Source organism: Spermophilus citellus (genome assembly GCF_964194105.1).
Source record: "Spermophilus citellus genome assembly, chromosome: 17".
Classification (NCBI taxonomy): Eukaryota; Metazoa; Chordata; class Mammalia; order Rodentia; family Sciuridae; genus Spermophilus; species Spermophilus citellus.
The window spans coordinates 66,159,959-66,176,815 of NC_138199.1; the positions used below are offsets into that span (position 1 = coordinate 66,159,959).

Consider the following 16,857-nt stretch of genomic DNA (forward strand, 5'->3'; position numbering starts at 1 on the left):
TATTTCTGGAAATTATCTGGATATTTCTGGTTTCTGATCAGGCATATAAGGTGGTTGGAAGTTTCCATTCATCCAGAAATAAGTGAAAAGCTTAAAAAACTGAAAATCAACAGCTTTTCTTAAACGTGTCAGAAAAGTAGGCTCCTAGGGAAAACTGTTGCCTTAAAATTTAGAGACAAGACACAGAGAACCCAAACTTACCTGAGCAGAAACCTTTGCAGGAATGGGTTCCTGGTAGAAAAACCAGAACTAGAAAAACCAGAACTCCACTAGGTGGAGGTTTACCTTGGACAAGTCTGGGAGATAAAACTTGAGTGAGTTTGACCCAAATGCTCAAAAAGAATATTGAAGAAAAATCCAACTGTGCTCATAGCAGAAGAGAGGTGAAAAGTGACCATTCTGAAATATACCAGAGTTTTTGTTACCCTTCAAAATGAAACTCAAAAGAGAAAGTACCAGAGGCTGAACCTTAGGAAGGGAAATAACCAATACCAGCCCACTCTAGACTTGCATTCAGGGAAGGAAAAATAGCAACTGCAGCTCCCTCCAGCCTTCCTATATCTGACCTAAGAGAGGGGAAAGCTGAAATGCACTGGTGAACTTCAAGGTCAGGGGTACAGACTCACAGATTGATCTAATCGCGGACTGCAGAACACTTGTTCACTGCCCCCATCTTACCACTATATTATAGAGGCCTTTTTACTGTAATTCCTTATACCCAGTATAAGGAATTATACTGGGTATAAGGAATTACAGTAAAAATTTAATCCCAGCACCTTGGGGGAGGGTAAGGCAGGAGGATCAAAAGTTCAAAGCCAGCCTCAGCAAAAGTGAGGTGTTAAGTAACTCAGTGAGACCTGTCTCTAAATAAAATACAGAATACTGCTGAGGATGTAGTTCAGTGGTTGAGTGCCTCTGAGTACCAAAAAGAAGAAGAACAAGAAGGAGGAGGAAGGAGGAGGAGGAGGAGGAGGAGGAGGAGGAGGAGGAGGAGGAGGAGGAGGAGGAGAGGAGGGGGAGAGGAGAAGGAGGAGGAGGAGCCATAAAACACATCTAAAATTTTTAAAAGAATATGAATCATACAGTGTCTGCTCTCAGATCACAATAGAATTAAACTAGAATCCAATCTATAACAGAAAGATAGCTGGAAAATCCCACTCTAATACATGAGTCAAAGAAGAAATCTCAAGATGAATTTTAAAATATTGTGAACTAAATTAAAGCACAATCAAAATTTGTAGGATATACAGAAAGCAGCAATTTGAGAAAAATTTATACTATTGAATGCACATGTTAGAAAAAATATCTAAAATCAATAAATTTTTACTTTATCAAACTAGCAAAAGAAAAGCACAAGAAAATAAATAATAAAAATTAGAGCAGATAACAACGAAATTGAAAACAGGAAATTATTAGAAGATATGAATAACCTCAAAAGCTGGTTCTTTGAAAAGATCACTAAATTTCATAAGCTTTCACCATGATAAGAAAAAAGAGTACAAAAATTACTAGTATTAGTAATGAAAGACAGGACATCACTATGAATACCAGGGACATTTAAAGGATAATAAAGAAATAGTAATTTTATGCTCAAAGATTTGAAATGGACAAGTTTCTTGGAAAACATCCAATGTCAAACTTATACAGGAAGAAACAATCAGTATAGACCTGCATCTATAAAAAAAAAAATTAACTCAATAATTGATGACCTTTACCTTCCAAACCAGAAAGTATTAGAGTGACATGGATTTAATGGTGAATTCTCCCAAACATGTGAGGAAAACATTATACTAATCCTCTACAGTCTCTTTGAAAAAATAGAAGCAGAGGGACTACTTCCTAATTCATTCAATGAGGCCAATATTACCCTGATACCAAAATTAGACACAGAAAACTAAAGAGTAGTATCCCTCATGAACACCAATACAAAAATCTTTAACAAAAAATCAGCAAATTGAACCCAATGATGTACAAAAACAATTAAAAGCTATGGTCAAGTGAGATTTAGTCCAGGTATGCTAGTCTGGTCAACATTTGAAAATCAATTAATACATCATATCAACAGACTAAAGAAGAAAATCATGTGATCATATCAATAGATGCAGAAAGGTAATTGACAAAATCCAATATCCATGTGTGAAAAAATAAATCACAGCAACTAGGAATAGAGAAGGTGCTTCCTAAGAAAAGGAAATAAGAGGTTAACAGATTGTGAAGGAAGAAATAGAACTTTCTTTGTTTGCAGATGACATGATTGTCTAAATCAAAAGAATCAACAGACTCCTGGAACTAATAAGCAAATTATAGTAAGTTTGCAGGATGCAAAGTTAATATACAAATTGATTACCTTCCTGTATATCAGCAATGAACAAAGTATAATTTGAAATTTAAAACATAATACTATTGAAATACTATTTACATTAGTATTTCCCAAAATTAAATGTGTGTAGATTTAACAAAATATGTACTGAATTTATATGAAAAAACCTACAAAACTCCAATGAAAACTAAATCAAGGGACTAAACTTCTTCTCTTTGTGTTGTGCTCCTAAGTTTCCTATTGCCTATATTCTAAAGTTTTTCCAAAATTCTGTCAAGTGTCCTAGCTATTTACTATGGCAAATAAAATGTATTCCCAGTTATTCCATCATGGCCAAAGTGAAAGTCATAAATTTTGTTTCTTCTTCACAAGTTTACAACTTTATTTTGAAGTAAAACATAGATACTTTCAGGCTCAAATTTTCTGTATATATGTCTAATTAAATTAATATAAGTATTTGTTTTGAATTCTCTGGATATTTTTGTCAGTAGGATGATGCAGCTTTTCTAGACTGGCCATAGTGTATTCATAGTGTTTCCTGGGTGCATACCAAGATTTTCAGTAGAAAATACTGCATAATAATCTGAGCTTAATGCCATGTTTCAGACTCTGAGAAGCATTCTTGTTTTCCTTCATCCTAAAAACAAATATTTTATTCAGAAACTTATGCTATTATATTTTAAAGAGATTTACCTTCAAAGGTCTGGTCTTACCTTAAATATAAATATTTCAGAGTAGAATCTTAGTATTTTTTTCTCCAAATCATATTCCTGGAAAGGAATGTGACTGCCTGAACTTTTCACCATTAATAGTAGGAACCTGGAACACAAGGAATGGAGGACTTCTTTTGAATTATGGCATAATGTTAAGTACCCTGCAAGAAAAGGGTAGCACAATAAGATAATTACCAATAATAAACACCTTTGTGAAAACTGTTTTGTTTTTCTCCTTTCTAGTTGTGTTTTCAAACTCAGGATTTTGAATTACATAGGAGAAGCTGATCAGCACATTGGACTTTTTAACAAAGATAATGACCTGAGGAATAGGCCCTAGAAAGTGGAGAACTGAGTGCTTGTTGGAGGGGGACAGCGTGGCCAATCTTAAACGTAAGCAGTGAGAGAGACCCAGAGCTGAACACAACCATGACTATAAGTACTACTAAAAAAAAAAAAAAAAAAAAAAAAAACTGACTCACTTCAAAATTTTGATTTTTCTTGTCTATTTTACCTCTGATCAGGCCATACTGCAGGTATTTATATGAAAATTTTGTTTCTACTTAGAAATGGTAGCTATAAGAATAAAACTTGGTTTATCCAGAGTATAAAATAACTCAACCTGATTTATTTTTATGTATAGAGATGAAATGTATAATCAGTACTATTCTGAGAGTAAAAGAATTTAAAAATGCTTTGGGGATAGTTTGCCTGATAAATAAGTTGTGAATTTAAATTATCCTAAACAAGCATTTTTTAGATTTATTTAAGAGTGATTACGAAATATAGGCAGCTGTGATTTAGGTTCAAAAATACTAAAAACCTGGAAGATTAATAAATCAATTTCATTTCTTCAATTACTCACCTTAGTCTCCAAAGTATTTATGCTGCTTCATTTAGCTTACTGCACCTTCTAGAGGTATTTACAAATTACAAACTAGTCTTACTTTGAATTTAAAGTGAGATATTGAATTCAACATTAGTAATTTCCAGTGGGCCCTAATGCTTCCTAGAATCTTGAGACTTGCACTGTATTCCCCAGGCCCTCCTTTTCCTGTCTACATGACTGATTTGTGTCTTTCCTCAGTCCTCACGTCTCCCAACAGCTTTTTCTTCCATCCTCATACCCAGTTGGTGAATCTTTCCTCCTCCTTCATGGAGAAAGTAGAAGCAATCAGAATCTCTCGCCACTTGTACCAGGGATCCTTTCCTGTACTCCTAACAAGGACGATCTCCTGTTCTGCTCAAAATCCCACCCTATATTAGTCTGCTCAGGCTACCATAACAAAATACCACAGACCTGGTGGCTCAAAAAATAGGAATTTATTTTCTCACAGTTCTGGAGGCCAAAAATCCAAGATCAAGACAGTGTCAGGGTTGCCTCCCAGTGAGGCTTTAATCGCTCACTTATAGACCACAGTGTTCTCTGTGTCCTTCCATGGCCTTTTCTCTATGTGTGTCTTTGTATCTACGCGCACTTGCATACACACATGCACCAGGAGAGGGAGAAGGTGAAAAAGATCTGGTATCTCTTCCCCTCTTAAAATAACAGCAATGCTATTGGATTAGGCTTCACCCTATGACCTCATTTAACCTTAATTACCCCTCTAAAGCACCTTTCTCCAAATATAGTCACATTGAGGATTATGGCTTCTATATGATGAATTTGTGGTGGACCCAGTTCACTCCATAACATGTTGTATAAAGGATATCTCTCTAATAAATCTCTGAAATTGTCTCTTTTCCCTCTCTATTGCTAGGTGGTTTCCATCAGCCTACAGGCAGGCCATTAGTTCTCTTTCCTTACCAAAACAAAACAAACCAGCCCCTACTTACCTACTTGCCCTGCAGCTTCTACCCATTTCTTTCCTTTTCTTCCCTAATAAAATTCTGAACAGATGGTCTGTATTCTACCCCACTGTCTCTCTTCTCTTTCTTCAGCACTCTGTAATCCAGCTTTCATCTCTCCAACTACACCAAAATTACTTTCATCCATATCACCAGTGACCACCATGTTGCCAAATCAATGTGATCATTTCTCAGTTCTCATTTTACATGACCTCTCTGTCACATTTGACCGTTGACCAGTCCTTGAAACATTTTCTTCACTTGGCTTCAGGATTTAGTTTCTTATCTCTCCAGCTGTTCTGTCTGCTTTCCTCCCCCTTCTCCCAACATCTTAACATTTGCAGGACCAAGACTTAGCATACTTGAGCCTCTTGTTTTGTGTCACTCAATGTCTTGAGATTTCACCTAGTAGCATGGTATCATACACTATGTATACACTGGTGACTTCTGAGTTTATACTTCTAACCCACCTTTCTCCCATAAACTCAAGATTTGAATACCCAAATATTCATCTCAACAGTGGTTACCTGATTAATATCTCCAAGCTTAATATGCCCAAACTAATCACTTAGCTTCCTCCCCAAACCTATTCCACCCATAGTTATTCCAATGTCAAGTAATGATAATCTCATTTTTCTAGCTGCTTAGCACAAAAATCTTGACGTTATCCTTGAATCATTTCTTTCTGTCATACAACATATCCATTGGTGCTACTTTTAAATTTTTCTCAGACTCTCATCACTAACTGTTACTACCCTAGATTGTTTCCAGTAGCCTCCCAACTGGCTTCTTTACTCAGTTCTTTCACCCAACAAAGGATAGATTGATCTTTTCAGTACATAAGTCAAATTATAAATTTCTTCTATACTAAAAACCCTTCAGAGACTTCCTATTAATACTCCTTTTAAAAACCAAGTTCCTTGAAATCCCACACAGTCCCATGTGGAACCTGACCCCTGTTCTCGCTCAGAACACATCTTATTCAAGGGAGACATTTCTCACTGATCCACCACAGTGTTCTCTGCACTACACCCCAAAACAGGGCCCTTGCCCAGCTCTTCCTTCTGCCTGAAATGTTTTCCCTGGAGTTGACCATGGCTTCCTCTCCTGCAGGTTTTGTCACTCTCTTAAGAAGACCTTCTAAAACATGCCTATTTTTAAATTAGAATATTTTTCATCACTTCCCATCTCCTCCTCCTGCTTCATCTCTATGGCCCTGAAGACATCCAAATATTACTTTTGAAATTGGTTTACTCTCTTGGATAGACGTTCCACAAAGGTTGAGAGGCATTCTCTGCTGTTTGTCCAGTGCTGTTATTCTAGAGTGGGTGAGTGAACTGCAAATATAGTTGTCAAGCAGCTTGTCTGGGTTTGTGAGCTTCCAGGGCTGAAGCACAGCTTTCCTGAGCCAGCCAACAACTCTGACTCCAACTTTTTTGGGGAAAAGGAACTTACTCTTTATGACATGATAATTAATTTTTAGATTTTCTAGTGGATAAATATTTTTAAAGCACTTGGAACAGTGTCTGACCCATAGTAAGAACTCTGTGTTTATTTTAAAAGCAATAAATACTTCATCAAGCATTTTGTGATAAATAACATTGACAGAATGTGAACCAAGACCAGTAATCCTCAAGAGGTTCAGAGGAGTCCTAATTCTATTATGAAGAGTGGCTTTATTTTTTTATTGTTTTGCCATGCTGAGAATTGAACCTGAAGCCTTGTGCATGTGAGATAAGTGCTGTACAACTGAGGTCCACTCCTAGCCTGAGAGGGGAATTGAGTCTGACTTACAGAGCAATTGAGTCTGACAGCTTACTAGAAAAATATCAGTAGTCACATGCCCTCTTTACTCTAGAGAAAAGCAAACTACCCAGTGTGCTCAATGGGATTATAAATACAGATATTTATGAAATAAACTCTAAAGAATTACATTTGATGGTGCTGGGAAAATAGGTTATCTATATGTAGAAGAATGAAACTAGACCCTTCTCTCTCACCCTGCACAAAATCAACTCAAAATGGATCAGAGATCTAGGATTAGATAAGAAGTTATCCAACTCCTAGAAGAAAATGCAGGATCAACACTTCAGCATATAGGCACAGGCAATGACTTTTTCAGTGGGACCCCTAAAGCTCAGGAAATAATTCCAAGAGTTAATAAATGAGACAGCTTCAGATTTAAAATGCTCCCACACACTGAAGGAAACAATTAAGTGAACAGAACCTACAGAATGGGAGAAAAGCTTTGCTAGTTACTCTTCTGACAGAGGATTAATATCTAGAATATATGAAGAACTCAAAAAACTCTACACCAAAATAAATAAATAAAATAAACCAATTAATAAATGGGAAAGTAAATTAAACAGATACTTCTCAACAGAAGAAATGGCCAAGAAATATATGAAAAAATGTTCAAGATCATTAGCAATTAAGGAAATCAAAACTACATGAGATCTCATCTCAGTCCAGTCAGAATGACAGTCATCAAGAATACAAATATTAATAAATGCTGGAGAGGATGTGGAGAAAAAGGAAACTTTTACACTGTTGGTGGAATTGTAAATTAGTACAACTGTTATAGATATCAGTATGGAGGTTCCTCAAAAGACTAACCACCACATAACCAAGCTGTACCTCTCCTTGGTATTTACCCTAAAGAATTAAAGTCATCATACTATAGAGACATGTGCATACCCATGTTTATAGCAGCACAATTCACAGTAGCCAAATCGTGGAACCAGCCAAAGTGTCCATCAAGATATGAATGGATTTTTTTAAACATGGTATATATACTCAATAGAGTTTTATTCATCCATAAAGAAAAATGAAATTGTGTCATTTGCAAGAAAATTGATGGAACTAGAGACCATTATGTTAAGCAACATAAGCCAAACTCAAAAGGCCAAAGGTTGCATGTTTTCTCCTGTAAGTAGAAGCTAGAGAGGAAAAAGGAAAACAAAGAGGTGGGATGGAGATCTCATGAAAATCAAAGGGAGCACAGTAGAGGAGGGGAACCAGAGGCTGGGAGGGAGGGAGGAAGGGCTGGGCAGTGATATTAGTCAATTATATTGTTATATTGTGCACAAGTACAGGTATGTCACAACAAATCCCATTATTGGATAAAACTGTAACGTACCAATAAAAAATGTGAAAGAAAAACAAAAAAAAAAAAGAATTGCAATTGAGCTTAACCATGAAACATATGGTTATAAAAAAAAAATTACTTCAGAGGTGTGAGCTCAGGGATAGAAAAGGAAAGGGGCTGGATGGTGTCTAGCCATTCACTAGGTGAACATTCATGCAACCAGCACTTTTTAGGGAATAGGGCTGCCTTCTGGGATCTCACCACCTAGTGGAACAGGGATGCATTAACCAGCAGTTCCCAGTTCAGCCCTAGTGCTGATAGAGATGCACCTGGAGTAGGTTGCTTTCTCGTCTCATTGTGATATCCAAATAAAAAAATCATTTGCTACCAGTAAAATGTAGTGGACAGAACTCACCCATTTCTATCCACACCTTGAAAAAGGCACATTAAGATGCAAGAAATAAAATTGAGAGTCATGAACAGTGGCATTTTTTGTTTTATTTTGTAAGGATTGAACCCAGAAGTGTTCTACCACTGGGCTATGTCCCCAGCCCTTTTTATTAAGACAGGGTCTCAATAAGTTGCCCAGCTGACCTCTAATTTATGACCCTCCTGCCTCAGCATCCTGAGTTGCTGAGATTACAGGAGTGCACCACTGCACCCAGCTATGAACAGAGATTTTTAACTTTGGCTGAACATTAGAACTAGCTGCCAAAAGTTTTAAAATTATGATGCCTAGACTGTTCCCCAGAGAAATCAGAACCTCAAGATGGGACCATGCATCAGTATTTTATGCTCTAATTTTTATAAAGAGAACAGGAGGGAAGACAACAGTACTCTTAAGATATCAACATCATTTTAGCACTTGAGATGGGTCTGGATCCAAAATGGACTTAGCAGAACTAAGCAAACCAAAATAATAAAAAAAAATCCTGGAAGAAAGGAGGCTTGGAGGACATCTGTTAGAAGAACAGAGTCTGTCCTACTTGGGAAGGCTTGGGACTCTGGGAATCTGGGAATCTGGGAATCTGGGCATGTAGTAAAGGAAACACTAGAGGGTAGGCTCAAAGGCTGTGTGAGGAACAGCCAGGTGACACAGCCTGTCCCAGGCTTGCTCCCTGGAGAGAGAGAGTGAGAGAGATGACTGGGTACAGTTGAGAGCAAGAACGAAGACAGGCCTATGAGAGAGTGGCAGTCCCAGCATCTTAGGTGTCTTCCACAAACGATGGAGCCAGACAGGCCACCAGGCAGTACACAGAGCATGCAGCACTGGGCAAACTGGCCCAAGAAGAAAGTCCAGGCCCCTTTTAACACCCTATGGGGATGTCCATCCATCCGCAAGCTACACATCTTGAGTTTCTATAGTCAGCTTTAGAGGACCTCACTTTAAACAAGAAAGAACAGCAAAGTGATCACCAGATATTTAAGGTCAGTAAAATGAAAGCCAAAAATCCAAACAGGCTGGCAAAAGTAAATAAATAAAGGGAACTTAGGAAAAAAATGATACACTTTAGTGAACAGAAAAACAATTCCTAAGTTTATATGGATGGATAGATGACCACATTTAGATAAACTGATGGATAGATACAGACCTAGATATAAAATTAATAACCTCAGAGGAAAGTGGGAATATACATTTGCTGGGTGCTCTAGCCGATGGAGCATCTGTGCTCTGCCACCCCACTGTGTGGGGGTGACTAAGTCCTGGTTCTGTCACTCTTCGGCTCTGTGGTTCTGGGCAAGTTACTAAACCGCTCTCTACCTCAGTTTCCTCTATTATAAAAGGAGATGCATGCCCTTCTCAAGTGCTAAAATGATGTTAATATCTTAACAATACTGTTGTCTCCCCTCCTGTTCTCTTTGTAAAGATTGTAGCATAAAAATACTAACGCTTGGATTCCATACTGCTGTTCAGAGAACAAGAAAGAATCCTTAGAAATTATTAATATGATGGCATAATTTTTGAAAAGTCCAGCAGAAAGTTCTAAAGTAAAAATTGAGGAAACTCTGAAAGAAATGAAAAAAATTTAAAGAAATGATAATAAAAACAATAAGAAAAAGATGATAAACCTGAGAGAGATAAGAATCAGAGAGAGGGTGAGGGTGGGGTGGCAGACAGGAGAAGAAGAAATCATGAGAGTGATGACCCAAACCTTTCCCCTAAATGACTGACAGAGGAGGGCCCCATCTAGGGCATGCCACCACGTCCTTTGTGAACACTGGAGTAAAGATCCCAAACACGTCCAGAGACTGGAAAGCACATCACACCCCGAGGATTAGAATTTGAGTGGCAGAGGGGTAATCTAGTTCTAAGTAATGTGGACTTCTTCTGGAAAGACCACCCTACTGCTAGAATGCCCTACTTCTAGAACATAAAATTGCTTCATTTAGATGTATTTGTGGCTCAAAAAAAAAAATAGCTCTTGTGTGTTAGGCAACATGGGGGCTCAACTCTTTGCTGAGTGAATCTAAAATTCTCATATCTGCCCCTAGCCAGGAGCATTTTTAAACTAAAGAGTATTGTATTTACCACCTTCTTTTCCTCCTCCCCTAATTCTGTCTCAACTTTCTCTTCCAATTCCCTCCCCTCTGTTTCCTTTTTCTTCCCTTCCTTTACCTTCTGAGCCTTAACACTTTTGGGGTGTCTATTTCTGCCTCTTCTCTTTCTATCCGCAGAAGTCTGTGTTTGTCTAATAATTGGCAGGAGAGATCTTTTTTTTTTTTTCTTTTTAAGTGATGAATAGTTGGCGTCAGATCAAAGACAAGCCCTGTGGTTTTCTGGCTGCCCCAGAAGGGCGGTGCAACTGGCGGGCGTCCCAGCTGCCTGGTGATAGGCATGTGGAAGAGATACCAAGCTCACAGGTCACTGTGTATGTGTTCGTGTACGTGTGTTTTTCAGGCCAACAGCAGGCTGAAGCAGATTGAGAAGGAATATACTCAGAAGCTTGCCAAATCTTCCCAGGTAAGCAACAGTAAAAGAACCAAAACAAAAACCAAAAATGAAACCAATACATCAAAGCCTTTGTACTTCAGAGTTAAATTTAATTCTTTTCAGTTTCTTGTGGATTAGTATCATATATTTGATGAGTATAGAAATAAATAAAATATGTTTTTAATATTTCAAGAAAAATGAGGCACATTGACCCATTTGAACCTAAACACTCACACACTCAGATGTTGTAAAACCAGCCTGAACACCTGAACAAGCCCAGGCTGAAGCACATTTCACAAGGGCAAAAGACACCTACATTTGTGATGTAAGCAGTTTGATACCATCTGTGCTTTTTTGCAGTATTACATTTTGCTTCTACTAAAGACTACTTTACAACATCGGTCAAAATGACAAAGAATTCTAGGTTAAATCAGCAAGCAGTGCAATTGTTGATTCCTTTTGGAAAAAAGAAATCATAAGTCCCTACATCCATATCTTGCTGTTCATTATGAACTACAGTAGTTTTGATATAAGAAAGACCTAGAATAAGAATACTCATCTCTACTTGGGATATGATGCCCAGAGTACCTTTCTGTCTTAAGTTGTTACAATGTTGTCCAGTGACAACATTGTCCCTAGTTATAAGGGTGATTCTAGAACAAAGAGGTACTATTTAATCTTCATTTTGCAGATGGATAAATTAAGCCATTTAGTTTTGTAAGCTTCATATCTAATGATTTTTAAATTGGCTTGTCTTATATATTTACAAGCATACAATGATATGTGGTAGTAAACTGAAATTTATATTCCATGTTATGAGTTACCACATAACAGTAGAAACAACACAGAAGCAAAACAATAATGATATCCAACTGCTTATGAGAACTAAGTCTGACTCATTCAGCCTCATTCACAGGAGCTATGGGGTTAAGAACTATATCATTGGCCCCATTTTTCCAGTTGAGAAAACTGAGACTCAGAGAGATGTGATCACACAAGTTAGCAAGTGACTAAGCCAGGATCTGACTTCAAAGTGGAAATTCCAAACCTCAACACTACCAGCCTGGCCCAACCCTTTACATTTTTAATATGGCAAACTTTAGTGATAGTTATCAGGAAGTGTCTTCATTTCTATAATTATTTCTAAAATGTGCATGTTATATAATTCTCATCCCATTAGGAAACCAAAAGTCTTTGTCTAAATGAAGAGTCAGATATGTTTACATAAGAGTTGATAGTGGTGTCTTATTTCCAGTATTCCAGCCCTTTTTTGAGGAGGAAACAAAGTGTCCTTTTTAACCCCTGAAAGAGATTCTTATAATCAAAAGAAATCTTATTATTCCAAAAATTAAAGTTTAAACTAAAACATGACAAATCCCTACTGGCATACACCTATATCCTGCTTATTTTGGTTTATGTTAAATGGGGGAAGCAGACTGAGAGTGAGATATAAGATAGCTAATAAAAATGCCTAAGTAATGAGAGTATAAACAGGAGTACTTAAGTTTATCTAAAGGAATGTCTGAAGCAGCCCGATTAGGTGACATTAAAGCAAATTAAATTTAAGTTAGTGTGGAAGAAAGCCTCTGCTTTGGAGTCCACAGGCCTGGATTTGAATACCAGTCCTATACCACTTGTGTGACCCCGAGCCAGCTCACCTGCCTTCTTTGGAATTTGGTTCCTCGTTTGTTGGATGGGGAGGCAGTGCTGACCTCACAGAACAATTCCAACCACCAAGTAAAACAATGCCAGAACGCATGCAGTGTGGGGCCTCCTTCAAGCCAAAGCACCACAGAGCTGGGAGCAATTTTAGTGGAAGTACCAAAATTGCAGTTGAGAAAGGACACAGGGAGGGAAGAATTTTTAAAAGGGCTGTAAGAGGGAGAAAATATTTCTCAGATACTATATTTTAGAGTGTTCAAGGATTGATAAAATCTCCCTGCAAAATTTGGAGGCTCATAGGGTCACTGTTTTCTCAATAAAGACATGAAAGAACAGGAAAAGGATGTGGAAAACCCAACCAGGAACAATTGTCATGCTATAGTCCTTGTTTCATAAATGAAAGGACAAAGCGACACCAAAACAGAAAAGAAACATGGAAAGGACGCCGCAACAGAAGACAGCCCTCCCTCCTCATAAGAGGGAGAGCCTCACTTGGATAATATTTTGTTTGCCCACTGCTGAATAGATATTAATATTTATACTAATGTAGGCATATCTGCAGGTATTTATATCCATGAAGTAGCACTAGAGGAACATTGGTCTATATGCCAGTCAGTGCCAAAAAAACAGATTATTTTTAAATGAATTATAGAAAACAAAACCATGATTGGCTTTTTCCACTTTCAAGTGGTGGCTTACTGGAATCTCTAATACATATCTCATCAAGTTGATAGGAATGCCAGAAGCAAAGTTGCTTAACTCCGTTTATCAGATGTTTTTTAAACCTCTCTTTTTAAAATGAATGCATTAGTGATGGATGCATTGGCACCGAGGAGAACAACAGGTTAAATTTGGAAAATATTTTAAATATTTTTCCTCCTTTAAAGGAAGCTACTTTATCTTTAAGATTTTATCAAGCCTTAGGACCTAACCCACCAGCACACGGAGCCCTGAGCACACCTGCGGACTCGGGCTTCTCCTCAGGTCTCAGCATTCGCCATGTCCCCAGTGCTTGCATCATCTCTGGGCAGCTAACAGACACCATTTCCCTCAGAATCACATATTTGGGGTTTTAATCTCAACATTATATATTAGCCTTGCTTTTTCAGTCTTAATGCAATTTCCTTGCTCCGCAGTCACCTAGCGGCCTTTTTTCAAAGAAATATAGTGCTGTTTGGCAAGAAGATGCCTCCTTGAGACCCACAGCTGGGACACCAGCCAGCTCACCAGTGCTGAGGGACGGCTCCCTGCTGCCCCAGCTCGCTTCCCCATGGCTCCTGACTTCATGTCATTCTCCAGGAGCCAGCCCAGACGGCAGAGGGTAGTGTGCTAACCTTCCTAGTCAGCAGTAGAGCTCATCATGTCTGTGGTAGTTTTTTGCTGTTGATGTTTTATTTTTGTTTTGTCTTGTGGAGTTGAACCCAAGGGTGCTCTTCTACTGAGCTATACCCTCAGCCTTTTTTTTTTTTTTAATAGAGTTCCACTAAGTTGCCCAGGCTGGCCTCAAACATGAAATCTTTCTAGATTATATTGTAGTTTTAGAAAAATCTCAAACTATAATATGAAAAACATTAGAATAAGTTAAAGGTGAAATTTAACCTCTATGGAATTCTGTTATATTTTGTTTTATTTGTTTGTTTGTTTGTTTGTTTACTGTGAATCTGGGGGTTAAACCCAAGGCCTTGTGCATGCTAGGCAAGCATACCAACTGAGCTACATCCCCAGCCTGAAATTCTGTTATTTTTAAGATCTTCAATATTATCCCTAACATTTACACAAAATTTTCATTGCTTAACAATTATTAAACTACCATTACTTTTAAGGGTTAGGTTGCTTACAGCATTGGCCCCAAATAGCTCTTCTTTTATTTGCCAACATATTTTTAATATCTATATGAGAATGTTCTATGCCAGTTCTTTCTCTGAAGCTAATACAGGGTAAACATTTAGTTAACTGGTGGCATTTCACTTTATGGTTTTTAATTATGATTTAAGCACAACTGGAGAGTTTTGATTATATTTGTATATATTACCTTTTATTTTTCTCAGGAAAAATTTTACATTATTTTTCCATTAAAAGTCTATCCCAATATAATTTTCCAGGTGATAATTTTTCTTATTTACTATTATTACAGTTACACTACTTAAATATTTATTAAGTACTAGTTATATGCACTGGGCTAAGATGAAAATGGTACATTTTCTTATACTCTGCAGCTACAACTAATAGACCTAAGGACCCATGCTTTCTTTGTTCTATATGTAAAGCATGCATGTTAATCTGAATGTTATGATTATTTATCAATCTGAAAGTAATTATTAATCCTGTTTTTAAATATCACCCTATTTCAGCAGCCTCTGTGTACCCATCATATCTGTCAGTCTGTCGGCCAATTTGTCTAACCAAGGTGTTTCACCTGAAATGGTCTGACATTCTCCTCCTTATGTTACCTTGATAATTTTTAAAAATAGCTTTCCAAATGTAGTTTTATTATTCCTCCTGTAGGAATCTCATTATTCACCCAAAGAATGAAAAGGTTTTGTTTTCCCCAAGCATGCCCCCTCAGAACATCCTGAACTTGAAGCTGCTCCCAAGTCTCCCTTTGATGTGGTCTTATCTTAAGTTTTCTGAAAATAAGGGGTCCCTGTTTTGTACCCTTGTGGTCATTTGAAGTAGTCCAAAATATTTTTATCTTCAGTCTCTGGTCAGTTATTACTAATCTCAATCCTAGAATTTTTTAAAACATAAAATTGCCTTATACTTTAAAAATAGATCACATGACTGTGGTTGTGGATACGTGACTCTATACACGTAATAAAATTATATAAAACTAAACACACATTTCAGAATCTAACCCTTCATTTCTATAAGGTTGTGGTTTATTCAACTTGAAACATTGAAATATTAAGTTATTTTTACTCTTTGACCCCCATGCTCTTATAAAAATATCAGTCTTAAATTTCATGTTAGGCCAAGGAAATCCAGCTCTTTCTGATCCCTTGCTCCTTTGGCTGTGTGACCAGAGTTGATTATTCTGTGCTTCAATTCTTGACATTTACTATAAGAATTTAACATTTCCCATTTCACATAAGTGCTATCAGAATTAATTGGATTGATACCAAAATGGAAACAACATTTAATCAAAATTCAGAAAACAGATGAAAACTGTTCTATTCTAATCTCAGTAAATGAATTCCTCCACTCAGAGCAGAAGGCCCCAGTTACATTTATATATAGCATATATGTGTGTGTATATATATATATATATATATATATATATATATATATACACACACACACATATATCACTATTATGTACCTTATCATTTCACAATTATGGTACTATTTGATTATTTATATATTCTCAATTTTAAGCTTTGTTACAGTGAGTTAAGTACTCCATATTTTCTGTAGCTAAACATGCTATTATTTATGTCAATAATAACAACTAATGTTTTATAGGACTTGGCTCCCCAGAGACTCCACACAATTTCTGTTTATTGTCTTCTGATGCTGTGATCTGGTTTTGTCACCAAATAATAATTGGAAAAACAGAGCTCAAGAAAGATAGCTAGTGAGTCCACTGTTTCTCACCAACCAGCTCCCCTCCTGTGGAACCAATAGAATTATGTGCAAACCCAGGACATAATTTTTTTTATTAGAAGAAATACCATTTCCTGCTTTTAAAAAGTTATCACTATTGAATTTGAAAGGAAATGGTTTGGACCAAAAGAAGGGCAGTGCTCTCAGTAGGCCCATTAAATGTCAGAATTCCTCATCATGGAGTTCATTTGAGGAGTGGGAGAGAACCCTGTCCTAGAGGGAACCATTTCTCACATATTGGGAATGCTGCTGGAGTCTCTGAAGTGGTACCATCACTTACATGATTATGTTCCAGTTAGGAAGAAGACAACATATTTGGAAGTATAAACTTCAATACCAAAACCTTGCTAAAAAAGAAAAGTCAAGTCTGCTAGTTAGAGGAACCAGTTAATGCAGCAGTGGATCTGACTGCATGCTTCAACTCCTGCCTGTCTCCTTGTTGATGTCATCTTCAACAATGTAAAATATTTGACATCTCTCAGTGCCTCTGTTTACTCATTTATGAAAGAGGGGTAATACTTGTCCCACAGTAGTAAATGACATAAGAACTTGAGGTCCTTAACAGACTGCACAAACATTAGTGAATACCCAACACTTATCATAGAACTAGGTGACCATGAGGAGTGAACTCTATTCATTCTTTTCTTTGGTTGCTACAGTTCAAAGTCTTCTTAAAGGCAGAATCACTTTT

General features: G+C 37.2%; 1 protein-coding gene across 10 annotated transcripts in view; it reads left to right on the forward strand.

Annotated features, from left to right (window-relative positions):
• The window catches only part of CEP112 (centrosomal protein 112), a gene marked incomplete at both ends in the record, with an annotated part of 491,423 nt that overhangs the window by 382,219 nt on the left and 92,347 nt on the right, over positions 1 to 16,857 (forward strand). For all 10 annotated transcript variants that reach the window (XM_081273022.1, XM_081273019.1, XM_081273024.1 and 7 more), the window contains one exon: positions 10,869 to 10,931. In XM_081273022.1, coding sequence (XP_081129148.1) covers positions 10,869 to 10,931 — 63 coding nt within the window. The remainder of the gene's footprint in view (positions 1 to 10,868; positions 10,932 to 16,857) is intronic.